Source organism: Anas platyrhynchos, chromosome 18 (assembly GCF_047663525.1).
Source record: "Anas platyrhynchos isolate ZD024472 breed Pekin duck chromosome 18, IASCAAS_PekinDuck_T2T, whole genome shotgun sequence".
In the NCBI taxonomy this organism is placed as follows: domain Eukaryota; kingdom Metazoa; phylum Chordata; class Aves; order Anseriformes; family Anatidae; genus Anas; species Anas platyrhynchos.
This window is the reverse complement of record NC_092604.1, coordinates 12,205,860-12,228,715: the sequence shown is the minus strand read 5'-3', so window position 1 is coordinate 12,228,715 and position 22,856 is coordinate 12,205,860. Positions and strand designations below refer to the sequence as shown.

The 22,856-nt window shown below is 46.0% G+C and overlaps 1 protein-coding gene across 9 annotated transcripts in view; it reads right to left on the bottom strand.

The window, feature by feature from the left end:
* Positions 1-22,856, bottom strand: part of DAB2IP (DAB2 interacting protein) — a 210,444-nt gene that overhangs the window by 120,836 nt on the left and 66,752 nt on the right. For 3 of the 9 annotated variants that reach the window (XM_027470777.3, XM_072025527.1, XM_027470778.3), the window contains one exon: positions 3,081-3,184. In XM_027470777.3, coding sequence (XP_027326578.2) covers positions 3,081-3,149 — 69 coding nt within the window. In that variant the 5' untranslated portion in view covers positions 3,150-3,184. Of the gene's footprint in view, positions 1-3,080; positions 3,185-6,860; positions 7,009-21,813; positions 22,517-22,856 lie in introns of those variants that run through there. The other 6 variants (XM_027470775.3, XM_027470776.3, XR_011804050.1 and 3 more) reach the window with 5 other exon arrangements.

Here is a 22,856-nt window from a genome sequence, read left to right as displayed (position 1 = left end):
CTCCAGGTCACTGCCAAGGCAGGCAGCATTTTAACTAACACCCTATGCTGAGTCAAGTCTGTCTTTCTGTCCTCAGATACTGTTAAAGCCTTTGTTAATTAGGTCTCCTCATTCAAGAGGCAGAATCATGCCAATTAAGAAGGGTCCCAACAAGACTACTTAACTGTAAAGATGTCTCCTGCTAAGATGTGTGTGAGGACAGTCAGTCTCTTCCATGATTACATAAGATACGATAAAGCAAACCCTTTCATTAGGACCAGAACATCTCTGCTTACATCTAGTTTTTATACTGACGTGCTCCAAATCACCGCTGTTCCTAGGCACCAATGCAGCAGTCAGAAAGGGCTCTCCTAATCCTACAAAGCTCTGATAGCACAGAAGTTCAGTGAGACAGGCTGAAGTGGAATATAAACATTTTACAACTTGAGATGACTAGGATTAAGAGAGTTTTTGTAATGCTTGAGAAGCTCTATTAAAAACTTCATGTGGAAGGGATAAGAACAGTTCACATAGAATAGTTTGTGTATTGAGATGCAGAAAACTTAAGGCTTGATTTTCAAGGTTATGTTTTAGGACTCGAAAAACTAGCATAAGCTGTTGTTTTCCAAAGTTGCTGCAAAAAAATGTAACACTCAATTAACCATAACTTGTCATGCAAACTTCTGTATGGGAGGAGGACACGTCCACTCTAGAATGCTTTAGTTTTCAAATGAGAGAAAGCAATTGGGAGTGTAACAGTGTCAAAAGAGCTGAATCCAATGGCTCTTGAGCTTAGTAGCCCCTTGGAGACTCAGCAGCAGAAGGATGGAGATGTCAGGGAAGAACAATGATCTGTAAAATATGAAAAGCTTACAACATCAAAACCTTCCACAGCAGACTCAAAAGTAATAATCCCATTACCACTAAACTAAAGCACTAATTACTATTCCCAGTGGCTGGAGTGGACTGACTGCTAATGATCCTCTCTGGTTAATGAAGGAAGGTGAGGAGGAATATATTTCTTAAGTCAGACATCTGCTGAAATCTGGGCAGCCATAAAAACTATGTATGTAATGAAGCCATTCATATTAATGGCAATAACATTCGGAGGGCTGAGCAGAAACAGAAATGAGATGATAGCGCATTGTAACTCAGAGGAGACAAATGCTGGGTATTAGCCACCTGACAATTGCCCTTATTTAATCCATACTGAACAACTTAGCCAGACAAAGCAAGCAACTATATCCCATATAGGCTGTTTCACTACCTGAGCTAACCTGTTTAAAGACAGGAATAACTTCTCTAAAAGCCTAAAGCAGGAGATATACCATTAGAAGAGGACTACACAGCATTTTATTTTCACTGGCCACAGGTACACTAAGAAGAACACTCCCAAATCCTCTGTCTTGTGAAGAATCCAGATGTACCCATCCTTCTTTGCCTCTTTCACCAGTAGTACAATGCTTAAGGTTCAAAGATACTCATTTGCTGAGACATTCCGATGAAAGACAGACACAAAGCAAAAGCATGCCTATTCAGTTGGTTTTAATGTGTTTCTGCCTGCTATACTCAGAGTTTCGGAGCATTTATAACTGACAATCAATTCAGATAGATGGCATATGGCTTATGGCATGAGGGGATTAGAGTCAAAAAAAATTAGTTTGCCTCTTGGCATTGAAACACGATGCACCCTGTTTAGCAAGAAGGTGAGACCACAAGGGGGATCAGACCTAAGGATGATCCCTCTGTGTTTTGACCTGTTAGAACAGGGAGCTGTTAGGAGAAAAACTTCCATCAACACCAGAAAAAGAAAACCAAACATGCCCTGATAGCAAATGCTTCAAGACATCTCATCCTCTGTTGTTTTTCTGTTTCATTGTCTTCAGTATTTACCATATACTGTACACACTGCTTCAAAACAGAGCTCAACTCCTGCCATCCACTCACTGCTTTCAACACTTCCTCCTCTTTCATTTAGCAAACAGGACAGTACCAAAAAATCATAAAACAAACTCCTATATATTCAGCATGTGTTTGCATACAGTGACTCCAGAATATAAAGTCCACAGCGAATGCCATGCATTCAATAGTTTACAGTTTATAGAATTAAAATAAACTACTTAGACAAACTGCTGCTGGTGATTCATTCACCAGTACAAATGTTCTCAGGTGAACTGGGTGTGCTCAGATTTTTTATAGATTGCACCAATTGCCTTTCCTTTGAAATTCTGGTTCTACCTATGTAGGCTTGTTATGAGGTAGCCGAGCCTGTAAAGTAGGTGTGATCTGCAGAGAAAACATATAAACACATGTCAAGCAAACCAGCTCCAATATCATTTGCCTCTTCCCTAAATAAAAATATCTGTGCTCAAATGTATAATCCACATACAGAAGACATTTTTCTCTTGAAAATACAACTTTTTGGTTGCCTTGGCTATTGCTAATACTTGGTATATCAGTCTACAGCTGTGTATGCTTTATGGAGCTCAAAGACCCTGTTCATGCCCCTCATGTTTGGTACCACTGTTACTGATGTTACTAGCACTGCTCCTTTCCACTCTGAAATGACTTCCCATTCTTTACCTACTGTTATCACAACAGAACATTAATATTAGTAGAGAGCCACAAACCAAAACGATTGAAGAAATGAAAAACAGTGAATGGCTCCTCTAGGCTCCTGCTGGGAGAGAATACCAGGCTCTGGGGAACCATCAGCCTGGCAGTTCTTCTGTTAATTAATGGCAGGTTCTTCTGCAGAAGCTTCTGCAGAAGTATGAGGATGTACTGAACAGTTGCGTACAAGGAAATAAGTCTGTGAATATGCTGCACAACTGAAGGATTCACAACTGAAACCTCACCAGGAAAGTCTCCCCAGTGAAACAAGTTACCCAAACCCGCTTCAGATTCAAATTCAAATCTTGTTGCTTTACCAAGACATATTTTAGTTGTTTGTTGCTAACAGTACCTAACAGCAGCGTGTTTATTTAGTAGTAGGTAACCAAAGTGTTTCACATATACCACCTCTTCCCTCAGGATGAGAGAGCTCCTCTCCCTTCTGGCAAAACCCTGCAAGGATCACTAGGCTGGGAAGAGGCACTTACCGTGACCCGGAAAGGTGTCGTGGCTGCAGGCTCCATGGTGGGGTTCTTCTCAGGGACCCCGCTGGGCATGCTGCGCCTCTGCCCGCACCTCTCCGGGGGGGACTCTGCGGATGGTAGAGAAAACAGGGAGGAATTACAACACACAGCGCAGGAACAGTACAGAAATGGCAGCAGGCCATGCAAAATGCAGCTTCTTCCTTTGAGGTGCCCTTGCAAATGAGCCAGCACAACAATCAGATTTCCCACAGCCACCTAGAACAATGTTCAATCAGCAAGACTTTCACCTTCAACAATTAACATTTTTTACAAAACTGTTAGCTTCAGATGATGCCTGACAGGTTGGCATTATCATTATTTCCTGGCTGCAGATGGGTAAACAGAAAACATATCGAGATGAGTGACAATTATATGCAAAGTACAGATCTTTGCACATGTGGACTTGCTACTCCTAAGGGAAACTGCTCATGGGGTTACAGGCACAGGATGCTAAAGTTCCCTCTCTAATCCTCTAGTGATTTCTTCTTGACCACTTTTGAAGGACAGCAGGGATATGTAACACTGATTTATTTACTAAACAATATGGAATTCAAGCTAAGGCAACAGTAAATCAACAGCAATTTCAGAATGACACTGAAAAGCAGATTTTTCACACAGCTGTTCCATTTTTAAAAATGATGAGCATAAAAACAACTACCACAAAAAAAACGGAGCTGAAGTAAACTTTGGGGGAACTCATTCTAACACAGAATTTCACAAGCAACAGGAAAGCCCATGAACTATATCGTTACTATGATTCTTATGAATGAGAGGTAGCCTGAAGAAGAATACCTGCTGGAAAAGGAAATCAGATAGCAGACACTGCTAGAGGGAGGCTTCTACAAATTAGTATGCAAAGACATCTAAGGATGGAACAACCTATATTCAGAATGTCTCAGACAATGATATTCTCGTAACTAATACAACTTAAAGGTCGTTTGTTTGCCAATTCTCAGCCTCTGCAATAGGCAATTTGCTGCAATCAGGTCTTGGCAAGGAAGGCTGTCCCCTTAGCAAGGTTCTCCCCTTGCCAAAGCCTGCTGTCACCCAGCGGCTGTCAGGAACAGCTAATAGCTGCGGTTCCACTCAGCACTTCCTGAGAAGTGTCCCCAACTACTGCAAAGGGACCGACTGGAAGAGTCTGCCCATGGGCTGGGTGAAGTGCCTCTTCAGAGACACCTTCCTTGGGTGGAAATCCCACCCAAAACGCCTCACCAGCAGCCACGTAACCTGCTGCAGAGAGGCAGCCCCAAGCAGCAGCTCACTGCCCTCCGAACTTCCAGCCGAGCCTTCGAATTGCTTGGCCACGTCTCTGCAGAGTGCAGCACCGTGCACCTCAAGGAGCAACCAGGTCTTTGGGTACCAGCTCCTTCCACGCTAAGGCTCCCATCCCTTTGAACAGCAACCTTTTTTTTTTCTTTTTTTTTTGATATTCATAAAGAAACTACTTAATTCCAGCACTTTGAAAGTGAGCTCAACATGACGAGACAACTGAAGAAGCTGCTTTGCAACTTCTTTTTGACCAGTCCAATAAACGTTGTTTAAAGAACTTCTCCCATGCGTGGCTGGACAACACGAACAATGGGATTACACAAACCCAGCCGCCAGACATCGCTTCCCCAAGGCCTGCCCAGCTCAGCAGTGCTGGGCTCCCCGATCAGACCCACCTCTCACCTCCAGCACAGGGGGAAGCTCTCGCTGCTCCACACAGGTGATGTGGCACCACCAGTGCCCACGTTTCTGCTTCCTCTCAACCCCATGGGTCAGAGCTCCTCAGAGAAAGGCAGAGTGTGGTGTGACCCAGGGCTGATTGATACCTGGGTCTAATCGGGACCGCACCGAAGTCACAAACTGTGCTCTGAAGTTCCTCCACGATTACAAACTGCTCAGAGCAGAGCCAGCCAACACACCCCTCTGAGCAGACCAAAACATGGAGAAGGGTCAGGAGCTAAAGCTAAAACCATTTTTAAAGCCTCGCAGAGTGAACAGTCAGGCTACGTGAAGGACTGAGCTGCCCTTTTTACTCCTCCAGGCCTTATTTCCTGGGATTTCTGACACATTGCCCACCTGTGCACAAGACAAGCAAGCTACAAGAGAGCAGTTTCAGCACCTGACCTCGGCCACCTCTAACACATCGTCCCCCTTCACACCCCCACACCGTTTCAGCCTGGCGGGCCCTGCTGGCAGTCCACACGGCACAGCCCAGCACGAGGACTCCAAGCTCCTACACTCGACTTCACTGCAGAACCACAGTGCGACCCCTCGACATTTTAATGCCTTTTATGAGACTCACAGCTGATAAAAGTCTTGAAGATGCCGTGAGAACACAGCAAGGTTTCCTCAGCGAGTGGCTGCCATCCCCCGTGCGTCCCACGATAAAGAGCCCCAGCACGAGGAGCGCTATCTCTGCAGGCAGCGAGCCGCGGACTGGCACTTCCAGAAGCACTTCGTATTAGCAGATAACAGCCTCACTAGCCAGTGGATTTCTCTGTTAGCTGAATACTTTCCTCCGCTCACACAGTTCCAGGATTATACCTTCATTTGGCCATTTATTTACTCTCGATCAGATCTGATCCAGGGACTTGTTCGTGCAGCATCTCAGGACGTGTGCCCACGGATGGCTTTTGGATTCACGGCCATCTCCACTGGCCGACAGCGCAATGCCCAAATAAATCTGGGATATATACAGATAAGCAATAAGAAGTCATCTAATTACTGTTTGACAACTGACTCAGGTCCACCCAAGCATATTAGCTGGCTCTTTAGATGCTCTTAAATATCTCAACATTAGATTAGAAAAGGTTCATGGATCACTCTGAGAACTGTGGCTGTTCTCACGGAGATTTCTCATCTACTTCTCTCCTCTAACTGATGGCATTTTCTGCGCTTTTCCCTGCTTGCAGAGCGATAACCAGGCGTTTCTACTCACATGCAGGTTTAGTTCCACCGTGCACGTTGCAGAACCGTGCTCTTGGCCCTCCCAGCTCTGTCCCACGACCATGCCCCAGATCTCCCCGTACACAGCACTGCTCCGACTGACGCGGGGCTGGGGTGCCTCCACGTTATACAACTGCAGAGGAACCGAAGCGAGAAGAAACAAACAGAAGTGCTTCCTGCTTTTCCAAATATTTACAGAAGGCTGCAATGTTTTGGGTTTTCCACATAGCAGGATAAGATCTTCAAAGAGAAACTTCCTTGCAATTAACAAAACCTGAGACCTCCCAGAGGTTATCGCACATACTTGGGTCCCAAATGCTTTTTGGTGCGTACTGCACTAGGACTGTTTTTAAGCTGTCAGGGTTGAAACGCATCCCACTGAGTTCGCTGCCAACAGAAGGACACTAACTGTAAACATTACATGTTAATTTAGGACCTAGGGCTTATGAATATTTCTGAAACTGTTTCTATAGAGTAATAAACGCATTTGATTTGTTAACTAGTTCAAGGCATTTGAATTAACAGCATAATTAATCCTTACTACTTTTCTATGCCCGTTCTTAGTGCTGAGAAATAGTTACAGAGCAGCCTAGCAATCCCCCCAGGCTTCCAGGGCACCGGCAGCAGAACAGAGCGGGGAGCTCCTGGCACCCAAGCTCCCTTAATCCACTCAGTATCACTGCTTTCCTCCTTGCACCTCCTCAGACACTGCTACCGAGCAGGTCGTTATGTGTAACACACATGGAACAAACGTTAATACTATTTACTTTTCACTTAACAAGTGAGATGTTTTTACATTTGCATTACCTGCTCTTGTGAATCACAGCTAGTCCAAGAGATCATCAGGATTCTGCTCCCATTAGCATCAAGGAAATACATTAACTCCTTCTGTTCGCTCATCCCTCTTCACACGCTCCCCCTCTCCTGCTCTCCTCTGACACACAACTCCAGGGATCAGCCAGTGGAAGAGACAGCACAAACAAAAGCAAGGAGAACCAGCTGGAATGAATAGCTAACAAGCAGACACTTCCCAGCAAGTTGATTTGCTGATATGAAACTGTTCCAACTCCGAGCAAGAAAGGGAGGTGCGAATCTGAATGAGGAGTTAGCGATGAGAAGCCATCTCCCTCAACTCACCAAAAGGAAGCTGTGCTTGTCAGCAGCACACATGCCATGGCACTCCGAACAAGCCAGGAATGAGAGAAGTGGAGATGATGACTTCATCAGAGGCAGCAAGCAGGAGAAGTATGACTGGAATGCCGGACAAGCCAGCAGCGCTGGGGAGACGCGGCAGGAGGCTGGGAACCGCCAGGTTCCTCCAGCAGGACCGCAGTGACGGGCTTTAGGGAACGGAGACGTTAGAGGACAAGCAACTTCACCAGCTCCTCTGGAGTTTCCTCAGAAAACTAGGAGGTCACCAGAACCAGAAGCTGACGGCAAGACCCTGCACGCCAGGCGTGGGGAGGTCAGGATGCCCCCGGCCTTGGGCTGGGATCCGCCCGTGGAGGCTCGGGGCCGTCCCCTGGTGCTCCCCTGCCCGGCCCCATGGGGTTTGTGCCGGCTCGGAGCTGAGCTGGGCAGGGTGGGGTTTCTGTGAAACCAGAGGGAACAGGAATTACCGGTCTCCGGCTCATACAATTACACTTGGTGAATTAATTTTATTGCTTAATGAATTTAGCTGTTATTTCTCTAATTTCTGCATTATCTAAGAGCTCCTCACTGCATGCCCAGCAGAGGAGAGGAGGAGGCACGTAGTGACAGAAGTGATTTATTTAACGTGGCTCACGGTAGCATATAGGAATTAAAAACAATCCCTGGAGAGGAGATGTCTGCAGTGTTGGTGTGATTCAGAACACCCAGAAGGGGCTGGGGAAAAGCCTCCATTTCGGACAGCCGCAGGTGGCCACAGGAGTCCAGGAGGAAGGAGGATCTCTCATCCGAATCCAAAGGGGCATTTCCAAGATGCTGTTAGGACAGTGGCACTATTTTAAGAGTGGAGTATTACGCTGGGAATAAACAAAGAGAGAAAATTACAAACACCAACTTCAGCCAACTTTCTCCATTAAGAGGCAAGAATAACTTCGAGTGGGATGCAGAGATGCAAGAACATCCACTTTGCAATGGACAAAGATCAAGGAGAGCCAGCGACGGGTTAGGAACGTGCCTGCTGACACAGCCCCTTCCCAGCCCAGTCGGCTGGACAAGAAGAGAGGCGAGGTCAGTTCCTTTGTGCAGTTACCTGCAGAACTGCTCATTGCAACCTGTCACCCGTTGTCCTAATGATCCCCTGGTGAGCACCAGCTGATCCCTTACAGCAACATTATGATCGTTATGCCGCACAAAATTAATTCGAAGTCAAACCTTTATTAGGCAGTAAAATTGACTTTTAAGTAAAAATGGTCAAGAAGCAAAAGTTTAGGGCAGGTAATGATGCCCTCTGAAAAATCCAACTCATCTAAAAGCAAAGCTAATGAACATCCGCAATGGATATTCCCCAGGCTGATGAAAGTTTGTGTCACCACCACTTTTTATATCAGAATAAAATTATTTCTTTTCAGATCCTAGAATCCCTTGCTTACACACACTTCTCTAAAGCCCAGCAACCCAGCCGGCTGCACCCAGGACTCCTCACATCAGTCACTGAGTTACTCCCCCTTCACTTCAGGCTCCGAGAAGAAACAGTTGCTTGCGTTCCCATGCTTTCCCTACCTTTACAAACAATTAAGGATACTGTTTATAGAATTGTACCTTGTTGATAAATTCTTACTTATCTAACCATTTAGGTAGAAAACAAACAAATAAATGAATTGGGATTGGGATCTGCCTTCTGTGCTACACTCTGGCACAAGGCATTTCGGATTAAATAATTAGAGGCTGGTCATGCGTATAGCTAATGCTGTCCACAGTGATTGCACCTGACTGAAGCTTCTTACCTTTAGCTTTGTTTCCCTCACAGATGACTTAACTGTTACAAAACCACCACACTCAGCTCAAAACGTGGAATGCCATCTCTGCCTCAGTTCTGCGCCTGCCTGAAGTATCCTAAGGCACCCGAATCATACAATATCCTCAGCTGGAAGGGACCCACAAGGATCATCGAGTCCAAGTCCTGGCTCCACACCCAACTACCTCGAAGTTAAACCATATCCAAAGCAACAGTAAGCGCCATGTGGTCCTCTGCAGCTACAGGAACGGTGGCTGGAGAGTTGTGCAAACTGAGGATCCCCATTAGGACTGGCTGGAAAACAGAAACAATTCAACCCACAGAAAACATCTGACAAAACAGCTCCCCATCAGTCAGAGATTATCACCATCTTCTCTCAAAGTAGGACTAATATCTGGAAGAAGAGTTTTTTCTTTTCCTTTGTTAAATAATGATTTGAAGTTACACTGACCCTTGCCATAGCATGCTGTGCACTTTAATAGATCTCATGTCATCTCTGTGCCAGGGTCTGGGATATCACCGTGTAGTATTTAACATTCCTCATACCGCTCCTGAGCAAGTGCTATTAATGGCTCTTGAATCTAGCACTGAAAAAAGCTGCTATTTTTCTGCACGCATGATATGCACCTATTCCTCTTCTCTCTGCTACCACCCAGCAAGAGAATTCTTTCCCCGGCAGCGTGCCAAGGTGGGTTCTGATGCACACAAGCAGAAGAGGGACTTGCTGCCCTTTCCTGCTGTCTTCCTGGGGGTCTGGCTGCCCATTCCTGCAGCCTCTCCTTTCCTGGGAAGCTCGGTGCATCCTCACATGCCCAAAGCTGGCATTAGCCGTGCCCATGACCAGCCAGCAGCTCCAGGCCAGCAGCGGTCCTGCTGCTGCCTCACCAGGGGAGCTGAAGCCACCTCGCTGCCAGCCGAAGCCCCAGGCACCGCTGGAGCAGGAGGACAAAGGAGGTGGGATCCACACGGAAGAAATTGGGTTCTGGCACAGCCACCAGGGCTGGGGGATTTCGCCCCGCTGTGGTCTGTTCAGCCCATGCTTGGTACCACTGATGGCTACGGGGGCTTCCCCGAGCAACTGAGGGAAAGGCGGCCCTCTCCTCCGGGGCACAGAGCAAAAACACCCCCGGGGACAGGAAGGAAAAAGAAAATAGCACAAATGGGAAGGCACAGGGATGGAAAGCTTTGATAAGTCTCAACATGAGGAGTCTGAAAACATACACACCAACTTCTGTGCACTACAGAACTGGAGAAACAGACCCATGAATGAAAAAATGTCATAGCTGCATGTCCCCAGACCTGCTGCCAGAGCGGTGACAGGGACGGTACACAAGGCATCCTGAAAACTAACCCCCCTTTCTAAAAATAAATAGCAAATCATGCTGATTGAGGCGTCTTTATTACAAACTCCATTTTTACTGTCTTGTATTTTTAATTAGATACGTGTATTTATACATATTTGGTATTTTTATTCTTTATTTATCAGTCTTTGAAATAAAATATGTATGATATTTATCTTTCTCTGGTGTGAAGCCTAGAGAACAAATTCGCCTCTTGCTAACGGCATATCATTAGGAGCTTTTTCTCCAGGGTAAAATTGAAATCAAGCACAGACTTAAAAAATACATCAGAAAAAGATGAAGTTCTAGCCTAGCTGGAGACCAGCTGGGGGAGACTGCTAATACTCTGGTTAAACTGGAAAGGATGATAAAGTGAGGCGGAACATCGGCTTCCTCCTATGCGATGATAAAGACAAGCAACGCGGAGTTCGGAGAACAAGAAGTCAGCTCTGGGGAGATTTAAATTAGATTCATCCATCACGCTTACCATTCCTGCACAGCCCCAGAACTGTTACCACGGCTTTCTTGCAGCTCTCTATCAGCATGGCTGCCTGCTCGCAGACACAACCAAGGAGCAACTCTCACACTCCCTCATCTCTGGCCCTGCAGACGTCAGCTATGCCACCTACACGCATCAGCAGGGCCAGGCAGGGAGAACATAACCCTCTTCTCCAGGGACTGCCGGGAGCCCCAGGGAGCTGGAGCGCTGCCCCAGGCTGCTGGCCCCAGCAGTGTGTGGTCCTGGGGCTGGCCGTGGGCACCTGCCCGGTCAGCGGGGCAAAACTCTGGCTGGGGACCGGCCTGTGCCTCCTGCAGCGGGGTCTGGCTGAGGCTGCAGGGCAGCTGGCTTGGGTTCCGCAAGGCCTCCCATCTCGTGACAGCTCCTTGGGATGCAAAAGGGAGTTGGAAACTCACAAGAACAGATTTCTTTTCTTTTTCTTTTCTTTTCTTTTTTTTTTTTTTTTTCTCCTCTCTTTTCCTTTTAATTCACCAGAAGTTTGAGTTGCAAGTTGCTCCTCACTTTAGCTACCCCTTTCCTCCCGCTTGTTCTTAAGCCGTGTGCTCCCCTGGCCGGGATCAGAGCTCACAGCTTTTCTTAAAAGTCCGCAGGCACCTTCTGCCCAGGTGCCACAGTGGCAAACCCCACGAGATGGGAGTTTTGCATCCAGACTGCAGCCACGGTGTTGCCTCCCACCAGTGAGGTCTGTCTCCTGCATATGGTGTTCTTCTGCCTGCTTGGGGGCTTTTTTAACAGCTGCCTCGGAGAGGTGAGCTACAGACCTGTTCGGGACAGCCATCTCTGCATGTGAAACAGCAGCACAAATAAAAACTTTGTGCACTTTAATTATTGCTGGGCCATTTTTGCAGTTAGGAATGGTGGCTGCTGTAACAGGTCTGTACTGGCAAAATGCAAATTAAATAAATAAATACTTAATTTATAAGCATGATTCATCAGAGATTTCATCTTCTACAGCAAAGAAACAGATGTTCCATTGATGGCACTTCATTAGAGAGATAAATGGGGTCACATACATATCTCCATTCACATCCATCTGCATAATAGACCAAACATTAAGATTTGAAATCCACATAGTACATGCAGCTCTTACATCAGCCTGGAAGAGTCTTAATGCCCAGAGCCAATTAATCTGAGTTGGATTGCTTTAACATTGCAGGAACTTTAATATTGTTCAGGAAAGCAGCAGGTGAGGATTTAACACTGGCTATGGAGGATGCAGTTTCACTGTGAACACTTAGAGAAGAGGAACAAATTTTACCTAACTGGACAGCAGCAAGTTTTGGTAGCCGCTGGCCAAATACAGCATCTTTCCTGATGAAACAACTCAAAGACACACACGTGCTCTGAAAGCACACCTGAAGGCGTCAGCTCCCCCGGCTCCCCCCAGCTCTCTTGTTAGACTTCAAACATCCCCAGTGCTGATGGAAGAGACAGGAAAGAAGCGGTCACAAAGCAGTCACGTTTCCTTATTTCATACAAGTAACTGTGTGCCCCAGATGGACATACAGAAACCACCACTAAAACTACGCTGAGCCTTTATCCCACTATCCTATAGAACTTGTGCTACCTTGGTGGTTGTGTCGCTAGGTGTTTAAGTGATACCCACCGTCCACCCACAGGCAAAAGTATGTGCGTAACAAAAAGGATCAAGCAGGGCTATATTCACTTGTACATCTCCCATCCCGTTTTTGAGGTGGGAGGAAGCAGGACGATGTTCTTACCTACATTAACATCGCATCTTCTGCCCTAAAAATACACTGGATGTACAAAGGGATTGGTTCCTTCCCTGCTGACCAGCAGTCACTGTGGGGAGGAGGAAGGAGGCTGTTTAACAACACACTGCAACGCTGCGGAACAGTTTAGCACGTGTAGTGAACAACAGTCACTCTTCTTAGGAAGATTAATGCGCCACACCCCGTTCTCAGAAATTTTGTGTTGGAATTCACCCAAAATTCAGCCGGTCCTAGAAGTAAAGTTATGTAAATGAACACCAAATGTTCTCACTTTAAATATGCCAGCCAGATCAAGGTTTGTTCTCATCTAAGGGTATAAAGGTAATCACTGTTAACCTTTGACTGCTAAAAATGTAAAGGGAAAATATCTTTCACTTAAAACTTGCTCATTTGGTTACCATGGACACTGCTTAATCACGAAGGATGACTATTATTTGTTACCATAGTAACCAAGAAGCTTAAGAAGCATCCTGTAATTTAACTCCAGATGCCAAATTTTCCAACAGTCCACCTATTACCACATTTGGGTACTTCAGAACAAGACCAAGCTTGATCCCCGACACTACAAGGAATTCACTGGCGCAGAAGTGCTGTGAGAAATCAAAAGTGTGAGCACATAATGTACAAAAGAAACTTGCACTTCAAATAAATTGGTTTCTTCAAAAAGAAACGTTAAGTGCTCAACATCTGAGGACTCCTTTTTCAGTGTAAATGTTAATGAAGCACAACTTTGGCCTTCCTTATTCTTGCCGATGCTTCTTAAAGTCTATACAATTGCAGGGCATGTTTTTCTCCAACACGAACGCTTCAACGCTCAACTTAAAATGAATTTCTCAAGTACTGCTGAGTAGCCAGTATGCAAAACCCACCTCCAGCAGCAGGAGGACTTCCAGCCCAGCCCTCGGGGACAAACCCACAACAAACCCGCGCGTCCCTCGTGCAAGCAAGAAGCAATGGACAGGACAAAACTGCCAAATTGAGACAACCAACATGCTGCTCTAGGTAGTATTTCTGCTTATTCAAAAAGCACGGTGCTTGGTTAGTGCCACTTACCACGTTACCACTTGGCTTTGCCTCCAGCACCGCCAAGTAATTCTACGTCAAAAGCTTAGTCCCCCATAGGACTGGGAGATGAAGCTTCCAGCAATTACCTGTGGAGAGCACTGGCTTTTGACCCTCACCTCTCCCATACTGGGTATTATTTCAGTTTTTAAAACTTCATCAGTTTCCACATTTGTTGATTTTCCAAGGGGCCTGAGGAAACTTAGCTAGAAGCCTGACCCTAGGGCTGTATAAAACAGTGAAATGGGTGAGGAGGCTCTGGGGTTTGGGCATTTTTTAAAATAGACATATACACAAACACATGAGCAATTAAACTTGGAATTTCAGCTGTTCTCTGCAGTGTTTTAAAGGAAAGCACACTACCCTCAGCTAGTGTCTGAGACAAAAAAGCAAAAATGATAAAGACCAAATACGGAAAGTGACCCAGCTGGTTCACCATCTCTATTGAGACGAGAGTAAATTAAAGGATTACAGAGTGCCTTCAGTGCAATAACTTAAGGGATTAGTGGCACGCTAGAAGACCTTCAAGGGAAATATATATTTAAAAGCTTTAAAAGGCAGCTCTGTATCTAAATTATTTGGACTGCCACAGCTGTAAGGTCACAGACTTACTCTGGTACATCAGAGATCGTGAAGTCTGCTGAAACCCCTCTAAGCATTCGTTTGGAAGCAATTCTGTTTTGGACTCAGACCAGGGTTTTTGACCTCTCTGTCATTTATTACCTATGGCTTTTAGATAAAAACTCACCCTGCATTACTTGGGAGCAACTCCGCTGCTTATTTCCTTTCAGAGTGATCAGCCTCTCTTAGCAACACTGTTAGGGGAAAGGGAGGTTCCTACCAGAAGGAAAGGACTTCAAAAAATAAAGAAAGAGAGAGATAAGCCATAGACGAGCAAAAAAGACAATTGTCAGTCTTCAAGCTGCCTGAAAATTGCTGAAAATACCCAACTTTCTGTCACGGCATTAAATAAGGAAATAATTTCTCCATTTACTCCTCGGCAGACTGACAACTCTCACGATTTTATCAAGACTGGTGCTAAGCTCAGTTACTCTTAAGGATGCAGTTTCTGGGACCATGGGACTTTCAGGTATGGGGCCATGGTCAAGACTTGAGAGAAAGAACATGAGTCAGAACTCCTGAGCTCTCATCCTAGCTTGGGGCAGAAGGAAAGTCTGAGAGCAGAACAGAGCTACTGGAGTCTGTGCCATTACTCACTCACTGCCACTCATGGCATTCCCTGCACTTGCCCCTGAACACCTTGTCACAAAAAACGCACAAAATAAGTTTTGATATTTCTGTGTTTGTGATCTGTGAGCGGGGCATCGCCAGCACTGTCCGTAGGAGAAGCAGCAGCTCAGGGCAGTCCTGCCCTGTGCTCCCACTGACGGCTCTGCCTCACCTTGCCCCCACAGCCAACAAACCTGCTCAGAGGTGTTGTTTATTAAAGGGATATTTAGACTTCTTTATCAATTGTTTTAATATCACAACAACACACAGCCAAGAACTCCTCCATCATGTACTGCTTCCCAAGTTACAAATGAGTATGGGTTTTTATTAGACAATTAAGCACCGAACACGTAGAGCAGCATCTCAGCTGGAGAGCTACTGCTAAAAATAGCAGGGCTGCCAGCGAGTATTTCTTACAAACAGCACAGCTTAAAGAACTTTGCATAGCTTTTCTCTGGGCATCTGTCAGCCATGCTGTTAAAATTTCAATGAAACACCACAAGAGTTCTGATAGAAAGTGCCACAAAGAGGCTTGAAAAACAAAGCAAAGCTCTAAGAACAGTGGAGCAGGAAGGTCTCCTTTTCCTGACATTTAAGAGGCGCCACCCCTGGAAAAAAAACAACCCATCACTAATGTTTAACTGAACTTGTCACTCACTGCTCCCAGCTCTTCCGTGACAAAGCTTGTTTGTACAATGTTTTTTTAGGAAAATAACAGGGATTCTAAGGCACACAGTTTGGGTTCTTTAAAGAAATCCCCCCCCCAGAAGACAGGTGAAGGGGACACCATCCCACTGAAGTCACGCAAATTCTCAGTAAGAAGGGGAAGAGCAATCCTGCATTTGATATGCCTGCGGCGGTGCCTGCTGAGGCAGCCCCAGGGCACCAGGACTCCATCCCGCCCCAGTGCAGGCACTGTGCTCACCATGCAGCCCAGACCTGCCTCCTACCGAGCGTCCTTGTTTGGTATCAACCACTGGTACAGCCAGATGTGCCCAAATACCAAAACCACTCATCTTGTCAAATTTGGTAGGCTATGAATCAGAGGACAACGGGGAAACAGGATCATTTTACTCAGCTTTCTGCCTGCCAAAATAAATACACGCAACATGCAGGGATACTTGTATTCGCGAGGCTAACACTGCGTATCTGCAACTTCTACACGCTGATACAGAATCAGTTCCTTTTAATAAAAAATCATGTTCTTTAGTCACACAGATCATTACAAAACCTGCTCTGCGTTTGTCAGAGAGATGATGTCCCTCTCAACAAATCTGTTATAAACAATTCCTGGTGCAACCCAAAAGATCAGAGCAACAGCCCAGTAAAAGATGGGAGTATGAAAGAGGATGTTAGAGGAACAGCACCTGCATAGGCAGGTGCGCAAATGGAGTTCAGATGGAGGCATTGTCTTCATAATGACTATTCAATTTGCTAAAACCAGAGACCACGGAAAGAAAGATCAAGGCACAGAGGCACATACTGGTTTGGCGTGCAAGAAAGAGAGGGCATTGCAAGTCTATGGAGGTGTTCTGTTTGGTATTCTTATTCATTAGTCCATTCGGGCACTTCTGAGATAGGTCTGGCCAATGCTGATCTCCCAAGAAGTTTTGGATGTGATGCAGGTATTCTGATACCCAAGCTCTTGTCACAGTCGGTAGTATCTAAGCTAAGCTTCATTTAGAGTAAGCGTAGACCAAAGACAGTCATGAAAACACACGCTTTCAACAAGTAGAAAGGCATGCAGCTAAGTGTAACTCAATGAAAAATTATTTGTGGACCATGAGAAGAGCAAAAGTACTGTTTCAACATTTCATGTGAATTATTTACATACAAAACCCTGAGTCTTACTTAACAGGATAGTGAGAATTTTCAGTGAGGATAAAATTTCTCATCAAAATTAAATAGATTATCTCTTTGCCCCCCAACATCTGGTAACAACAGTGGCCAGGGTGCTGCTCTGAGCTTCAGGACAAAGTCCTGAAGAGTTGGAAAGGGAAAAGTTCCACACTGTGCATCACTTTGTGCTCACAGGCTGCGAAGTAAATTTTTAGCTAGGAAAGATTAGAGAGAAGTGATGAAATTTCAGTTAGCTTTAAATATAATAAAGCCTCCTTTGTTGTTATGTCATTCAGTTACATGCTGGGACAAACCAAGTCTCTGCTTCCCTCGTCCCAAGGAAGTGCCTTAACCTAAGGTACTGGCACTCTGGGTACAGGATTATCTCCCATTTATCACTTAAAATGTTTAGATTTAATCAAACAGAGAGAGAAAGACTAAATTCCAGCTATTTTTAAGAGCTGTGTATCTGAATAGCCCATGCTGAGAAAAAAACAGTCTAACCGTAGCCTCCAAGCCCTCGGTGTTTGGTGGACTAAAATACCGGCCTTTGCAGAAGATCAGTCGGTTTTCTCTTCATAGCAGCCATCAAAGGAAAAGAAAAAGAAAACCTATTTAAAAAATCCTTTTTGTGGAACACCTTGAAAAGCACTTGTGATGAGCAGACCTTGGAGCAAGACATTTGCGTCCAAGGAGCGAACAGAGACAGAAGTACCAGGAACTCGGAATGTTACCAAATTCTTGGAGCTTTGAAGACAACTGATTGCCTACAGAGTTTTACAGAAGAAAGAACTGAAGCCAAAGCTGCATTTGGTTCAAACTGCTATTTCTAATTCTTCTTACTAAGAATTTACACAGCCTCCTGCCTCGGTCCCACTGAGAAAAATCAGCAACAGAAAGCTGTTTCATAGCAGAGATGTTTAACTGTGGACAAAAAATCCCTTCTAACAAATGACATAAATAAGAGACGGAGAAGTTCCCTATTTCCATGGCATTTCCTTCTGGAGAACATGCTAGGATGCTGCACAACACATTTTCATTTAGGACATGAGAGCAGAATGCATGAATTTTCAATGTGGTTAGGCACAAAGGCAGCCTGGGTATGTGCATCTCATGTCATTCTGTTGCATGCTGGAACAAAAACTGTTATTACCATGAAACGAAACATGTCAAAGCTTCCAGTTTTACAATAAATGATTCTGTAATTAAGCAATTTACTTGTAAATTATCAGAAACAGAACCTCATACTCATACAGTACTTTCTGGGATCTCAGAGCACACAGACTGTGTTCTCCATGACTAACAACGCAGCTGAATCCCGGCAGTGAATGTGGGTGCAGACACAGGCCCACGAATGCAGCACCTGCGAGCAGTTTCTGTTGGCAAACTGGACTTCCAGAACACTTGCCACTGCCCCTGCTCCTTTGCTGTGTCCATAATTGAGGAGAAGCTGGGACACCATGCAGAAATCCATAGGGCAGCATGCCGCAGGCAGAGGCAGGTGGTGCTTCTATCGAGAATTTTCCTTCTACTCTCTCTGCTTCCCAAGTACCTTCCCCTGCATTAGACAGATCACCTGGTAGTAATCATAATTACAGCCATGATTCCATATATTTACACACGTCTCTGAGCTGAACAGATGGTCCTCAGAAGAAATGGGGATTTCTGCAGGTTTTTTTAAACTACCTAATGTACCTGCAGTGTCTCCCAAATCCCCATGGAAAGCAGAGCCAGGAGATTTCTGACATTATCATCATTCTAACAAAGATTAACAGCAGGGTGAAACCTGTCCTGTTTATCCACCATCAAACAGCAGTAACTTAAGCATGCTGGAGGCACGATCACGAGTCTCCTGGTAGCATTCCTGTTCTGGTCTGAATTGCCATCCCCATCAGCTTTACTGTTCTTCAACTATTCTAGGGCTGGACCTCTCCATGAACAGGAAGGCAAACACCCTAAAGCACGAGATGAATGTGTTATAAGCACCAGGGCTAAGTGGAGAACTCTAAACTCCAAGAATAGGGGATAACATCACATGAAACATCAAATAAGCCGTCTGCCACTCAGAACAGCTGAAAGTGCTATAGATATTTCCGCCTGCTACATCAGATTGTGTCCATCTGGAGTCCCAACAGAAAGCAATCCCCTACTTTCCTTAGACATTTGCACAGAAAATGCAAATTCTGTTCGCTTTGCTTATCTGAGATGCACTTCAGCAGCGCTTTCCTGAGGGAGTGGTTCTCTCTTTGTAGCTCAGGAAGCAAGACCCATTTCCCCGAGAGCCACCACCTAGGAGCTGTGCAAGCTGCAGCCCCAGCCCACTCCTCCAGGCCCTCCTGCACACCAGCAGCATCCCTGCGGCGATGCCCGGCACAGCAGCAGGCAGGGGGCTGGCACCGCCCCCCCAGGGGCTGGGAGTGGGAAGTGGCAGGATATAAATACCTGTTTTTAAACACATCCTTTCCCCTATTCAGAGAAACGGAGTGATGTAAGCTGAGTGGGCAGAAAGCTGTCCCTTGACTCACAGCAGAGGCGTGCTGCAGCTTTGTGGCCGAGGAGCCCTGCTGGCAGCAGATGGCAGCACCTGCATCGCATGGGTGCTCCGGGGCAGCGCAGGCATCAGGGATTTATCAGCCAGGCCTGATGCAATGCGCTGAATGGTTCCAGATGGGGAGAGGGGATTGTGTGCCAGCAGAGATCTCCTCCTCCCTGGTAAACGTGTAACAACTGCTTGATCCTCAGCAAGTCCCCTGCCCGAAAGCTGCTGTGCTGCTCATCTGCTGAAGTGACACACCTTGGAAAAGCTCGACCTCCAGGTACCGTGGCTCCACCAGCTCCTCAGGCCCACCTGTGCTCTGCAGAGATCTTGGCAAAGGGTCCTGAGACTGGAGAGAGCCAAAAGTCGTCAAGGGAATGCCCTGAAAACACCCAACTGGCAACACAGCCCATAGCCAATTCCCCTAAATAACTCCAGTGCTCATGGATTTATGCTAACTTTCCACCAAGGATATCCGGTGCTTGGGTATCTGAGCAAAACAGCAAATGACGCCACAGATCAGTACGTGAGAAAGTGACCCTCAGTTCCTTCCTTCATCCAGGCTTTGGCAATTCACATTTCATCAAACCCAAAAAGCCTCCAGCCTCCTTCTGGTTCCTGCACTCTCCACAGCTCCTGCACCCCTGCAGTCCTGCACACAAACCTTCCAGTGGGACCAGGACCAGCAGTGCTGCCTTTTGCTTCATTCCAGCACTCGCTTCGCTCTGTGCAGGCTGCCTCCAGACTGCACCGGGCCCTAACTCTGACCCAGCCCAGGACCTTGCTGCTTGACACCGTTACTCCACCACCTGCTTCCTGCATCTCTTACAAAAGCAGAGAGAAAATGAAAATTCTTATCCAGACTTGCAGATCCCTTGAAGATCTACAGATGAGAAGAGCTAAACGAGTGCTGAGTGTAATGATTCTCCTAGCAGGCAGGAATCCTAGAGACATGTGACAAACACAAAATACTCAGGGAGAGATCAACAGCAAGAAGATTTCATTTGGTTCAAATCCAATTTCTTACAGACATTAGGGTTCATTTCCATTTCAATCAAATCTGCCTGCATATTCCTTGTGCTCATGACAAATTATGCCGACAAGTTCATACTGGGTTACCTAAAAGAAACTAACACATTTCGTTTGTCGCAGTCACTGAAATGACAGTAAAATATTTTGGTTTTGAGCAGTATACAAATAAAGGGGGGAAAGGAGCTGTTACAGGCTTGTGAATATACAAACACTCCTCTCTGACAGGCAAAACAGAAAAAAAAAATATGGAAAGAACAACTCTGTCTGCTTAAAGGAAAGGATGAAGCTCGGGGACTGATTTAGCTTCCTATTGTTTTCCCAGTGATGATTCAAAATCCTGAAACAAGTTCTGTATGTCAGGGAAGGAAGAAAGAGGACACTGCACTGAGCTCAATCTTGCATTCCCAGATTGCCTCCTTCACAAAGTGCCGGCTAAATCTGAATCAACTCCAGTGACGCAAGAACAAGGCTGGATTTGTACAAGCACCTGATGGAGGAGGAATTGTTGCAGTTTTGCTTTTTTACTATGTTTTTTATTTTAATTCACCCCCAAAACTAAGAAATTATTTTTAATTAATGGCTTTGATTAAGCTCAAAACCTGATAAATAGGACTGGATTGTCATAGCAGAGGCCAAACACAACCCTCTTCCCTCCTTTCTGCAAAGATAGCTCAACATGAAATGACTCCAAGACACCCGCTCCTTTGACTGCTTTACCGACAGGCACAAGCATCAATAAACATTTATCTCATACGAGAAGAGAGAGCCAGAATAGCTTATTTTTAAAAATGCAACTGGGTCAGTAGCTGCCTCAAGTAGAATAAATGGGCTGCATGAGTGAGTATGCCCTAAAGAGACATTACTCTGTGGACCTAACTCCTGCTGATGAGGACAAATAGGCCCTTTTAGAGCCGGATTTTTAAAAGCGCAAAGTGATTTGGGAATACAAGTCCCAGAGGTTTCCACAGTGCCTCGGGAGCCCAGTCTTCAGGCTCTTTCTAAAATTGTACCCCTAAACTGTATTCAGCTTTGTAATTCTGAACCCCCTGGTGACACTCAGCTCATGAAGAACAAGTTCTGGCAATTCATCTTGGCATATTGATAGCATCTCTTAATCAAGGGTTTTCAAATCTCTGTAATCATCAATTAGGCCTCCAAACATCCCAGTTAGCTAAAAGCAGCAGTTACCTTAATTAGACGAGTTGAAAAAACAGAACGAGGGATAACTGAAAAGCCTGGGTTAGTTACAGATACACGAGGTGTTACAGCCACCACAAGGAACAGCGCCCAAGCCTGACTCCCAGAGCTAAGCTCTGAAAATCAGACACTTCGCCCTCCCCTCACACCCCTGCAGCGCTGCACAAGCCACCGACCTTCTGGAAAGCTCAACACGAGCTGCCCAGGGAGCAGGCACACTCACAGGTATTCGCACTGGTCATTCTGAGCTCCTGTGAGGAAGCTACCTGTAAGCAACAGCACGCGTGTCTGGCACTGTCAAGCAAACAGAAGTGGTGTTGCATTTACCCCTACTAAGCGGCCTGTTCCGGCTCCGGGATCGGCTCCGCTGTCTCTGAAGTCGTGACCTCCGGAGCAGTCGATAGTAGTAGGACGGTCTCCCAGAATTTTTCCTGCTGTTCATTGACATCGTTCTAGCTATGTTACACTACACACATGCAGGCACAGGTTCACTCTCCCCTCTGGCAAAGCAGCAACAGTTCCAGCGTGTAATTAACAGGAGGTTGGTTCTGTGGAGTGGAAAGGGAGAGGGGGGGAGAGGAACTCTTCACTTTACACATTTAAAAAGAAAAACAACAAGAAGAAAACAAAAAGACAGAGAAAAAAAAAAAAGAGAGCGCAGCACCAGAGTACATGTCTCAGCAGAGGGAGGACTTGCAGCGAGCAAGATAAACTGTGCTAACAATTCCTGCCCCCAAAAAGATAAGCAAGCGTGCTGGAGTTGGAATAGGAAGCCAGAGTTGGCCTGGGCTCTTGAAATATGAAGAAAAGGCTGGAAGAAATCCTGGACTGGATCGTCTCCGCTGGACAGCAGCATCTGATCAACCCGCACGGCAGGAAGCGCACAGCCGGAGGCAAGAAAGCGGCTGGGCAGCCCCAGGGGACAGCCGGCTGTTGCTGGCCCCGGCCATCGGCCATCAGCCATCAGCCATCGTCATCGCCATCGCATCGCTTCGGAGACGAAGTTTCAGGCAGCTCGTTCTGCAGCAGGAGGTATCGAGAAAGGCTGGGCTGGGGAAGGGTATAACGATTTCCGGGCCATGGGACACATGTTAATAATCATCGTGGAGCAAAAGCCCCGGAAAATAAAGTGAAACTTGAGAGGGGAAAACTTTAATTAGAAGTTGAATGAACAGAGCTCCAGACTCCCCTGGAGGCCCGTTTCCTTTCAGCATTGGAGCTGAGTTACAGCACATCCCACCAGCCACGGGACGAGCCGAGTTGCGTTTGGGCTCCGACGGCCGGGAAGATTCCGGCTCTGGCTCACGTTGCTCAATGAAATCACATCGCGATGGGCAGGATTAACGCTTTATGGCAGGGAGGAAAAGAAA